At 37.2% G+C, this 13,090-nt stretch overlaps 1 protein-coding gene across 1 annotated transcript in view; it reads right to left on the bottom strand.

The window, feature by feature from the left end:
- RABEP1 (rabaptin, RAB GTPase binding effector protein 1) overlaps nt 1–13,090 on the bottom strand; it is a 30,747-nt gene that overhangs the window by 9,175 nt on the left and 8,482 nt on the right. The window contains exons 4-9 of the mRNA XM_010283683.1: nt 11,126–11,245; nt 8,035–8,170; nt 7,086–7,264; nt 5,921–6,046; nt 2,826–3,293; nt 569–673 (exon numbers count right to left, since the gene is read on the bottom strand). Coding sequence (XP_010281985.1) covers nt 569–673; nt 2,826–3,293; nt 5,921–6,046; nt 7,086–7,264; nt 8,035–8,170; nt 11,126–11,245 — 1,134 coding nt within the window. The remainder of the gene's footprint in view (nt 1–568; nt 674–2,825; nt 3,294–5,920; nt 6,047–7,085; nt 7,265–8,034; nt 8,171–11,125; nt 11,246–13,090) is intronic.

Genomic DNA, 13,090 nt, shown 5'->3' with positions numbered 1-13,090 from the left:
ACATCAAACTGCACTGGACCACTGCCATGTGATAATTTCAATCACTTATTTCAAAGCAGAATGTGACTCATGCCTTCTGTACCCATCTGAAAATTGCTCTTCTGTATATAGCAGGAAACAAACATCCTCCAATACTTTACAGTCATTTTGTGCTGCTAGGATGAGGTCCTCTAATTTTTTCTTTGCTGTTAACAATTCTTGCAGTATCAAAGATGATATAATTTAATGCATGACAAGCATTTTAGAATATAAATTATGAAAGATACTGACTTCAGCACGAGCACAACACTTTTAATAGAACCACTGTTCTATTGCATGGTCTATTGGCACTGGATAAAGTGGTTCTCCAAGGTGAATCCTTGAGAAATATGTACACGTTGGTGCTCATGACAACATACCAATAACAAATCAGGTTATGTCTATAAAATGTCAGAAGTTATCCAGATTTTAAGTATTCTGACATTGTTCAGTTAAAACCAATGAGTAAAACAGCAGATGGTTCATTGTTGCATCCTTAGTAGTTCAAATAGCTGCAAAAATCTTGCTAAAGCTAGAAGAGAAATCCCACCTGGTCTCTTGTCTCAGCCTCCTGAATCTGGATACCTTGCAACTGCTTCTCATAATTCGAGCACATATCACAGCGTCTACCCAGCTTGTTCCCTGCATTCTGCACCTGGAGAACACAGAGTTATCACCTGCCATAAAGGCCATAAAATTCTTAAAGGAATGCAGGAGTGCTCCATATTGTCAGGTGTGTTGTGTGATCACAAAATATTACAGATAAAAGGCAGTGGTAGAATCATGTAACGGCAAGATTAAGTTGCTCTGGAAGTAAAGGATAATGTAAATCAGCTTTTCCTGGCATGAGTCCCACTGTTAGCACAAAAGTAATAAGCCATGACATGCCAAGCCAACACTACATCAAGTCAATCAGTGTGTCCTATTGAAATATATTACTGTATGTATTCTAATTACCTGTACAGAAACAGAAATCTCAGAAAAAAGCTTTCAACAGGCCATAGCATTTTTTCATGCAACTATTTCGTATTACAATTCAAATCATAGTTTGGTGGGGGTTTTTTGCGGGTTTTTTTGCTTTTGTTTTGGGGTCTTTTTTGTGTGTCCATGGTTTGGTTTTGGGGGATTTTTTTTAAAAATTAAAAAAAAAAAAAAAATCAACAAAAAGCAAGGCAGTTCATCAGGTCAGGACTTCCTTAAATCTTTTTCCTCCTGTAACTGAGCTTTGAATGTTTTTCAATGGCACGTACTAATTTTGTTCTCTAGTCATCAAGCTTTATTTACTTTTTAATACCCTCCTCCAGTATTGCTCAGTATCAGAGACAGAAAAAAAAATCAGCTAAAAGAACAATTGGGAAAGAATAAATAAGATGACAGACAGATTAAAAAAAAAAAAAGAAACCAAACATGAAGGGAAAAAAAAGTGTTGGGATATGTAGAAGGGAAGCAAAGCATAAACCTGCTGCCATTTTGAAATTGTAATGGTTTTGGCTAAGAGAAAAAAATGGAAGTTTTATCAAAGCTGCAAGTCAGGTTTGAGCTGAAAATTTGTATTCGCTGCTCCATGTCCCACCCACACAGAGAGGCATTCACATACCCTGCCTTTACTCCTGCCTCCAGAAACACGTGGGAAGCAGCGCATTTCTTTGCTGAATGCTAAGAAAGGGTTGGAGTAAAATGTCATCCAAATGTCAACAGGGCAAGGAAACATTCAAGAGTAGAGGATTTAACTAAGCTCTGCGATCACGATGCCGTAATTCCTCCAGATATTACAAATTAGTAACAACACGAAAAATAGCAACTTTACAATAGGTTTGGAGAGACTGCCTAAGTAATGATTTGCAGATAAGTTGAATTCCAGCAAAGCTGAGGAAAGAAAGTATCACTAGTTCTTCACCTGTCCTTTGCCTGTCCTCTTCTCTTTCACTGCATTCTTACATTCCTCTCTCTCTCTCTTTTTTTTTTTTAACACTCCCATCTTGTCCTCCGCTTTTCTTCCCCCTTAAGTGTTGCTCCTTGGCCCCTCTTCTTCTGGAAGAGTAACCACAGGAGCCCCAGAATACTCCTCTTTTCAGCAATAAACCAAATGCAAGCTTTGAACTGGCATCATATAAAGCTGCTGAAAAACTGACGTGCAGAACACCAAGAAGCAATAATTTCCTTGGTCGCCCATACTGAAACTGGCACAGTGTTAAGTCTAATCTGCTGCTTGTCGCTCTGAGAAATTGCTTTCTGATGATGCAAGTCCCCAACAATTTTCTGAAGCTTCCTTTGTGGCAGCTTTGTGTGTTATGCATATCTTGGCTGCTCATTTCTAAATTGCACTCCATGCACAATCCTCAGTAAACTACTCGGCATGCAAAACAGCACTGTTAGCTCTGCTCCTTTTGTTAATCTTTGCGCTTCCCTAGTCACCCCTAGTTGCACTGTAACATCCTTTCCTTGGCTTCCCATTTTCTCCTTTTCTTTGAGTTCTCCCATCTTTTTTCACCCTCACACATATTTGTGAGATCAACAGCTACCTGTGCCAGACCCCCCGCCAAGTGCAAAAATATCCTGTATTCAGTAAAGCCGACTTTCCCACAAATAGAGTCAGCCAATACAGTTTACATCAGATGTGCTTCACCTATAGAAGTATTCCAAGAGAGAAAAGTGAATAGCTACACATGATGCTACAGATTTCCTTCCGTACCTGACTCCATGTAAAGCAAATCAGGAAGAGCTTTCACCTAGCAGACAGCCCGCAGCATGCAGGCAGCCTGTCATGCGGGCAGCGGTCACAGCTGATGCACGCAGCGGGTACTCACCTCCTTCTGCAGTAGGTTCCACTCCGTCTCACTAACCAAGCGGTAACCGCTAGGAGATACATAAGCGCTTTCTACCCCTTGCGTAACGCTGGAAAGAAGCGAAGCAGTCTCTTCTTGCTCTGGTGTCATTGCTTTGATTGCTTTTTCCTGATCTTTGGTTAACATGAACCCACTTGGCATTTGCAGAGACCCAAGGGAAGCTGTATCAAAGTTCTCAGATGCTGAATCTGCTCCAACAAGTGGTCCAAAATCTGACTCATCCAGGTTCCCAGCAGATTTTGCTTTGTTGTTGTATCCTAAAGCTTTGGACTGTAAAGATCCAGATGTCCCCAGACTGTCTGTTGACTGTGCCCTCCGTAGTCCATCTTTAAACATATCATTATCCAATTTATTGAAAGATTCACCAGAAGAAAGAAGCAAGTCTGCATCCAACGAATGGACTGAGCCATGGGTGCTATTTACATGCATCTGGAATTGAAAAACAAGGAAGAAAAAAGTATATACTCCATTCTTGAAGCATAGTGCAAGAGGAATGCTGGACACTAAGTATCAGGCATGGTAAAGACAAGTTTAAATTGGCTTTGGCAAGAACATCTAATCACTGTGTGATGGCAGAGAAAAGGATAGAGAACTGAAATGTACTGGCTAGAATTAAAATGCAAAACAAACAAAGCAAAAAAAAAAAAAGTCTTCTGTTAATAGAGTGCTTTTGTAAGAATCTGTCTTCCTGCCAGACAAGCAAGGACACAGTCACCTTACATCTTCCAATATTTGAAACAAGGCGCTTCTTCCACTAAAGATACACGCTTGCAATATCACCTCTAGAACCTCTAGAGAAGGCAAGTATTCCATTTCCACAAATCAATTCAGAAGCCTTTCGTAAGCAAAAAACTTTACACTAGCGTAAAAATAGAGAATGACGTACTTAAAATCTACTCTATACTGACAAGTGAATATTTTTCTTCTATTTCTTTCTTCTGCTTTAAGTGTCTAACAAAATACTGTAAGAGAAAGAAATATTTTCTTTAAAAGATTATTTGTACATAAAATAAAATGAAAAGGGAAAAGGCTGGGTTTAAAAGGAAAGGCATCCTGGGGAATGCCAATACCAAAAGCCACGCTAACTGTCCTGTGACGTATAAGGCACATTAAGTCTCTTGATCTATTTTTATTTATTCGCAGCACTGGAAAGAGAGCAGTAATGCTTTATTTAAAAAGCATATGACTGCTTTCAAAATATCTTCCAATATATTATGCAATTCTGCTTTACCATTAGACATGTAAAGAAAATAACACTGAAAACAAGCCTCTGGAAAAAAATAATAATTTCCAAAATAGTTCCATCAGAGACTAACAGGCAACTGGTACTTACATATAGGTGTTTATAACTTTTAACTACATATTATGCACTACTGTTTTTATGACTGTTGTAAATGCCTTGTTTTAATCATTTTTAGGCAGAATTTATATTTACATGTATATATATGAGTTCAAGTTCACAACAAAAAGTCAAGAGAATAGAGACTTATATAAAATTGCATCTTCAGGCAACAACTGTTTGGCAATACAGTTAACAAATCTTTTGTTTGTATTGCAACCTGCTCAGCAGAGAGGAGCTCAGACGTCACATTATGATGTTTTGAGATGTGACTGATAATAGGATTCATTACCACTTGTAAAACACATTCTGTACAGATAAAAAAGGTCATAACAAAAAACAAATCCATAAAGAAAACCAAAACCACTGTGGGAACTATACCCTTACTCAAAATGTATAATTTTCCATTCTGTATAATGTCTTAATTAAGGATTAAGTAACTAAAAGTATCCCAGGAACTGAGATTAAAGAAAACATCAGAAGACAAAACTTTTGTTCACCATCAATAGGTCTCATTTGCCCATCTGGATACAGAAGTGTATAACTGTATAACATAGTATTCAAATTAGAAAAAGTTGTATTCTTACTGTAGGATAAAGGGTAGAACTAGATCTCATCTACATTTAGATGTTACAATTCCGAACATCCTTCTGCATTCTGAAGTGTTACCCATCACTGATAACAGTGAGTATGAAAAAAGTATATACTTTCCCCCCTTTCAAAAAGGATTAATAAAACAGGCAAAATACCAGCTCACACTGCAAATTCTCAAGTCTCTTGAAGCTTACATAAGCTTCTACAGCACAAAAATTGGTTTGTTTTTATTAGTTTGCCTCCATTTTGACTTTCAAAACCAAAATGGAACCTATCAGATAAACAAGCAAAATGCAGCGGAAAAGGATAAGTAACTGCCCATTTTGATATTGTTTCCAAGTTCCAACTTGTGTACTCACTGGACATGTTTCTTCAGAAGTTAAAAGCTTAGGCAAATTTCAAATATCATTTCAGCTTGTCCCAGTGTATGACTATCTACAACATCCAAAAGGCTTGCTAATGAATGACATCCAGCAGCATTACTTTTTCTGGCTGTTACACATGAGTCTACTAATACAGCTCAAGCAGCTTCCACAACAACAAAGTGCTGAGTCACAGCTACTGGCTTGACTAAAGAAAGCTTATTTTTGGTTGCTGAACAAATGTGGCCAAAAACCTCTACTTGCACAGCTGCAAGTCATTTAATACATACAGATACACACATCATGCTATTTTGCACATGCTAAGCAAGTGGCTAACTTCACAATCAGTGATCTCAGACTTGTCTAACCAGGTTAAATTTTGTATAGAATTCAGTAAGTAGGTTAGCAAAGTACCTACTATACACTTGCTGAATGTTCAGATCTAATTGGTTTAATTCTGAAGACTTAGGTTTGTTAGAATGTGGTTATAAATCCCAAGAGAATTTACAGCAGTTGACATCCAGAATGCAAAAGGTAAATTACAGTTTTGAACAGCACCTCTCAGAGGATTTTACGGTATTGCCTTCCAATCTTTATTAGAATTTATATATCCAAGTGCAACTCAAAGATTTTTTCATTGCTTAATAATAATTATAAGCTACAGAGAATGAAGGGCACTAAGTGTGCATTTGTGTTTGTAATCAACACCCTGAGGAATGCATGAGTGCTCAAAGTTGCTTTCAGGTATCCAATTGTTTTACCTCTTCATTAGAGAGCTGGGTAAGAGTTTCCTCATGAGCTAGAGAACACGAAGCTTTCGTTTCATCATCCGAATCTTTTTGTTTCTGCTCCTTTTTCTTGCTAAGCCTCTGCTGATCATCTTCTTCCTAGAAATCAGTGGTCAATAGCGAACACATATAAGAGGGAATCAATTTTACTGTAGTAGTCATGACATCAGCTTTTCATGATAAACTAGGCTATAAAGGCAGCACTGGAAAAGATTACTTTGGTTAAAAACCCAGTATTTATCACGTCAGGATTCTTTTGGTTAAAAAGCTAGTGTTCATTTCACAAGGCACCCAAACTGGTTTAAACAAGAACTTACTTTTCAAGTTTATTGGCCGATTCATGTCCTACACCAATTTTATTCAAAGAACCCATTAACTAGATCAAAATTCTTACTATAGGGATTACCAAATAAGTAACATAAATAGCTGTTACACTGGCTATTGTACAGAACCTGGTAACATGCTTTCATCACTGAGGGCCCCACTAAAAGCCATTACACAAGCATGAACGTTAAAAGAAAACGTGAAAATAAGAAGTGCCTTGATCACTCTAAACAACGGAATATAACATACAGGGAAGGAAAAGAAAAAAAAAACCTGAAAGACAGACATCCCAGAACACTAAGTCATAAAGCATGTACACAATCACTTGCATAAGCTAATTTAAAATTCAGTTTTTAACTGATGCTTGAGCTAGGTACTGTATTGGAAAAACCTAGAAAGAAATAAAAGTTGCTATCCTAAGATACTTAACCCAGCTGTTTTGCATGACAGATGACTGTTTCTTCCTCCAAGATTAACTTCTGTATATCATTACTTTTTCATTTGACAATATTGGCAACATTACTTTTAAAGTTACTATATACATTAATATTAAAATATTCACACAAATTGAGAGTTTCTGTTATAACTGCTAGCTGTCATTCAAATGGAGAATTTCTATTAGAACTGTGAGCTTCATTTTTTTAAATATTGACACACTTAAATAACTTGTCTCCAACATATGACTTCCATACCTGTTATACCACATTAAATCTACAGTATTAAAAAAAAAAAGGGGGGGGGGGGAGCTTTTAGGGTGTATGTTGGAAGGTAACAGGGAGGGGGGGGGGGGGGGGGCCACGGAGCAGCAAGTAACCTGATCCTTTTTTTTCAGTTCTTCAACTTGTCGGAGCTGCTCAGATGTCAGAACAATTTCCATACGTTGCATGTCCCTCATCAGCAAACGTTGAGACTCCAAGAACTGGTCATTAGCTTTTTGCCATGTGTGTTTCAACTGGTTGTGCTGTTGTCGCTCTTGCTCTAAGAGATGGCAGACTATTCAAACATAGAAAGAGTCATTCTGAATCAGAATTTTTTAACGTCTTTTCCAAAGAGAAGCATTTTCACAAATAAAAGTAATTATTGTCCTAATCAAAACCAGTCAGGCTTTGTTCAATAACTATTTAGGATGAAATAAGACGTTTTCTTAATTCCCAAACTTGGCTTGTGAGTAGGTGTGTATTACTGACAGTTTAAGATTTCACAATTAGAAGACTAACGCCTTAACTTCATTCATGAATTCTAATAGTTTTTTTTTTTTTTAGTGCTGGTTTCAAATCTCCTACATCCCTATTCATTTCAACAGACTGTTCCATTTTTCATTCCTCTACAGTGATTCTGCTCCGTACTGGCATGCATGTACATTTATACATCCACTCCGCCATGAGGCATTCAGAATTGACATACCTCAGGGAGACATATCAATACATTACTGAAATAATGCTCATAATTGTACACAAAGAAAGGACACCAGTAAAATCACTTTAATAAAAAGGAAGCTTGTAATACTGTAAGAACTTAGCAGAAATTCAATAGCATCCCTCGAGAGAAGGAATGGCTTTGTTGTTTTTCTCTCTCATGAAAGAACTCCACATTCAACTCTTCTGTAAACATTTTAAGGGCTTTCACAGTTAAAAGTACTGATTCCTCCACCCACAATTTCTTTAAATCCAATTCAAATAAGAAATCAGAAAAGCAGGAACAGTTATGTTGGGTTTTGCATCCTTAGTGTGATAGAGTGAAAAGAATTATTATTAGATAGGTACCTTCATGCAGTTCTTTCCGCAACTTCTCTGCATCTTCTTGCAGGACTGATTTTTGTGTGTTCAGAACAGCCACATACATCTCTAAGTCTGTCCTACATGACTTCTCAGCTTCCAAATAATGGTTCAGTTCTTTAACCTGAATAAAAACAGAGATTAATCCACCATCTCAGCGGGGGAACACTCTCAGGCATTTCCTTTTTGTTAGAAGTTAGTGTCACGTGTTAGGGTAACATACAGGTGCTGAAGAGAAGTTTATTTCTAGAAATCATAAATATTCAACTACCAGTGTGCAAGCAGTATTTGTATTTATTTCTGAATAAATTACTCATTAAAATTTTGCTTAGTAACATATTTGGAGTTCCTACAGTTAGGTCACAACAGCAGCAGCACTGAGCGCAGAGATGGTAAAGAAGGAAGTATCTAGTAAGAGCAGACAATGAAGCAATCCTTTCACCAGCACTAATAAGCCAACAACTAAGTAGGATGTGGAGACGTTCAAAACACAGCAACAATATTAGTCAGAAAACACGACTATGAGGCAAGTTTGAACTAAACCAGGGATGCTAAGAGAGAAAACTTGGGGACAACACAAGAAAAACATTCAAACCCACGAAAGGCTGCTGCAAAAAGAAAGGAAAATCTGTCCATGGAGGATGGGATAAAAAGCAATTACAGAAAGAACAACTAAAGAAATATGTTAGGATTATTTTCTTCTTTTTTTGTTTTTTAAATAGCAAAGTTAACAAAGAACTGGAACCAATGTCCTACAGCGACTGCTGAATCTCCAGGGAGAACCTTTTAAGATAGGGTTACATAAACATTTGTCAAACATGATGCTTGTGCAAGTGGATCCCATCTTGGAGCAAGGAATGGGCTGAAAGGTTTCTTTACAGCACTATTCAGTTTTATGGTTTGCTGAGTCAGGATCGCAAGAGATTTTATTTTAAAGGAAACAAAAGCCTTCAGGCAATTCTTGACTGGCTCCACAGCACTGTAGTTCATCTTCCTCAACACAGTACAGGAGCCACAGACACAGACTCAAGAGTTCAAGACAGCCCTTTGGCTTTAACTTGCCGTTGATGGTGGGGACAGCTTCTCCTACCCTAGGATACCAAGTCTTCTGTCTGCAAGTCTTTTGGCCATTGAAATGGAGAAATCTGATTCCCAGAGAACAGGCCTTGCGAAAGATGGAACAGGGGGGAAAAAAACAAAACCAAAAAAACCACCAAAACAAAAGGAATGCCTTGTTTCGCTAATCCAACTGACTACTTGACACTGAAAAACAAAATTACATGACTCAAGCAAATCTAAGGGATTTCATCATGACCAACAGAAAGGCCAAATGTATTGCTCATTCTGCAGGTGTCAGTCCTCATACCAGTCTAGTAATACAAATCATGTAAATAATACCTTGCATTTTTATAGCACTATAATTGAAGTACTGTAACAACTTCCTAAGTTCGTGCTTAAACATCTCCTTGCGAGATACAAAAGAGCAATTCCTTCTCATTAGGCTAAAAAGGTGACTTGAAATAGAACTATCAGCAACTTCAGGCAGAAGGAATAATGAAGTGGAATGACCACAGGTAAGAAATAAGGGCCTAAGTTACTTTCTTTGGTAAGAATCACATCTAAAGTGAGACAACTTTAAAAACAGCCCCTCAATGAACAAGAAACAAAGTGATGATCCTCTTTTTTCCAAGAGATGTGTGCTTGTGTTTTACTGCACTCATAGAATGACATTCTTAGATTTTAGAGGAGGGACAGAGAAACCAATATGATTCCTGGTCCTGAAACACTACCAATTTTACTGAGGCCTTGTCAGAGTAAAGGAAAGAGGGAGACAAGAATGACCTATGATTTTTATAATGAAATTCAGCAGAAAAGTTCTAAAAGTTCTAGACTACTCTTAAGAAAAGAAGAAGAAAAAAGCAAAAGAAAAAGCATTTCAAGAGCAAGCAAGAAGAGAAGGTTCACCCTCATCTTCCCCATATTCAGCCTGGCAACAAAAAGGAAGTACTATTTGCATCAAGAGAAAAGCAGAACTACCTGGAGAACTATTATTCCTAGGAACACTTCAATCTCAAAAATTTGACCTGCAAAGCAATTCACAAAGAATCTATGAAGAAGGGAAACACTCAAGCATGGGCTCTCAATTGAGTAAAATTGCTAAGACTTAAATGAATTACATTGCTTTCCCAAATCTCAGACAGACCTCTCCAAGCTGCACTAAAAGCAAAAAAAAAAAAAGAGAGAGAGAGAAGGAGAGAAGAATTCCAGTGATGAGCACCTATTTAAATGGAAATGCAAGTGATCCAGAAGACAAGGTATTTATTTGTATGTCTTAAAAACATCAAAACGGTAAGTTATTTTGCAATTTCAGCCTATTTGACTTTCAAGATAAAATATTTGTTACAGAAGACATCTTCATTTCTGTATAAAACAGTACATTAAATTCAACTATCCTGCAGTGACGTAGATACTATTCACTCTGCACAGCTAGTGAGAAAGTTCAATACGGGTTCTGACATATTTGAAGAATACAGGAATGCTGGGTAAATCACTTGCATTGATTTCTTGGCAGCAACAGCCAGTATCCCTTTCTATGAATCTGAGGTTTGCTTAAGGTTTAAGATGTAAAAATTCTGGTGATATTGCCTTAGTTTTATGCCCAGGATTAGAAAATTAAATATAGCAGATATTGGATGGATGCGGATTAAAAGAATTCCACGAAATGCAAATCTTTCTGTAGCTGCAAGCACGACATTAATCTAAAGGCCAGACTGTTGGAGTAGTGCAACACAGCTATTTTTCCACAGGTTTTTCTTTTTCATTTCTAATGGAGCTGGAGCCACACAATTCAAGGTAAGCATAGCTATCACACACACACACACACGTAACCCAACCCTCAAAACAGAAAGACAGGAAAATATATATAGGCCAAATAACTTATTTGAACTGTAGCAGAAAAGATATGCATGAAGAGTTTCACAATGCACCTTTTTCTCTTACAAAAATGTGATTTTACTTACTGCATCAAGCTAGCATGATGCAAGATATAAATTAGGATACAGTTACAACTCCACCTCACCTTCGATGCTTCTAACTCTTTTATTTTTTCTTCAGCTCCTGTCAACTTCTCCTTTAGCGCTGCAATCTCTTTCTCCATAGGCATCACAACTGAACGCAGCTTCTCGGCATCTTCTTGGGCCTGAAGTTAATGTAATAAATTATGAAGAACACATTATCATTGTTTTCACCACAACAGTTTCCATCATCGGAGACATTTGGAGAAAATCTCTATGCCAACAAAAATAGCTGACTAAACTTCCACTTTCAATATTCATCTTACTGCTATTTATTTAGTTCAGCAGTCATCTTTATGACAACAGGCTGATATTATTCCATTCACAGAAGGCAGATAAATTTTAAACCCATGGGTGGATTAGGCCATGAATATCTGCTTTTAAAGAGAATGTTAGTAAATCTATCATTCTCAATACTTGGGAGAAAATTTACAGATCAGGCATTTCAATATACGTACACTTTTCTGTTAAAAGAGGCCTAACTGTCTTGCAACTTGTTGCCACATATTATAGCACATATTATAGAAGTGCAACACAGGAACTGCATGGTGAGTTATTTACCATTCATTTACTTACTCATGAAGTTAAAAGAAAAAGGATCTGCACAGTAATGCATAGAGTAGCTTTGTTCTGTTTTGGAAGACCATTTTTCAACTTCAACTTACTACAGATGTAGCATCAGTTTTTGATGTTACTGTACTAGGTATTTCAAAACTATATACAGACAATTTACTAGAAACCCCATGGTATTTTCAAAAAGTACTTCTGAGAAAGATCAAAGCAGGACAAGAGAGTAAGAAGATTGATATGAGGGGGAAAAAAAGAGAGTGTGACAGGTAAAAATAGTGAGAATGAAAATGAGAAATAGTGTTCAGTGTTCAAATTCAAAATTGAACGTGTCAAAGAGTGGCCCTGACATCCCCATTTCTTAAATGCTCCGGCTTTCCTTCATGGATGCACTAAAAACTTTCCAAGTGAAAGTAACAGCTCCCACAGACTCCACAACAGCAATCAGAACACTCAAATATTCACAGCAGCAAAATTCTTCAAGCTACAAAGAATTTAAGCAACCTAATTTGGGTTGGTTTTATGCATGAGCATTCTGAGCCTTCAATTGTTCTCTATCTTCTACTAGAGGAATTCAGCAAGGGAGGGAAGGCAGAGAACTGTGTCCCAAGCTGAAGTTTCAGAAGATGACACTTTTCCTAACCTGATCAGAGACAGCTGCTAAAAGGTAACATCCACATCTCACTTTAAATCTAAACTAGAATGCAGGTCTTACGAGGATACTCATGTGACTTTCAGTTTCTGGTGAGCTTACTGACAATTGTATTCTGAGCAAGACTTTCAGGAAGACAAATAGACAATATTTTTAACCATTAAAGTTTTCTAAACTTAAAACTAGCAGACAAAAATCAAATAATATTGCAATACCTGTCAATTATCCAAATGCTACCGGGCCCTTGGGCTCTAAAGAGCTTTAAAGAAAACTTTAAGGACAAAACAAAATTAAATTTCTTCATGTTTCATTCCCCTCTGCTACATTTTGTCACTGCTACTTTGCTTGTCCAAAGAGTACAAATAAAATCCGTGGGGAAAGCGAGGGACATCACATGATGCAGTGAATTCAATACCAGGGACATGTGACAGTGTCACACGTACATACATATCCCATCACTTGCAGCCAGCAACTCATCAGTCATAGTTTTCAAACAGATGGAGCAGTTCAACGTCAAAGATTGCTTTATATTCCATTTATTGTATCAGTTCAATTCATTTACCTATAGCCAGCTCATATGGACTAAAGATAGCCCAACATTTTTAGGACTGTTGAACAAGTTTTTTCCTAATTATTCATGATAACTGCAGGAATATTTAATCGCCAGCCTGATTTCACATGGTTCTATATTCAGTGTTGAACAACAAATGCATCCACGTTGGAGCCAACGAGTTCAGAGAAACAATCTGGA

Source organism: Phaethon lepturus, unplaced genomic scaffold (genome assembly GCF_000687285.1).
Source record: "Phaethon lepturus isolate BGI_N335 unplaced genomic scaffold, ASM68728v1 scaffold13543, whole genome shotgun sequence".
NCBI lineage: Eukaryota > Metazoa > Chordata > Aves > Phaethontiformes > Phaethontidae > Phaethon > Phaethon lepturus.
The sequence above is the reverse complement of the archived record's forward strand: the minus strand, read 5'-3'. Positions and strand labels throughout refer to the sequence as shown.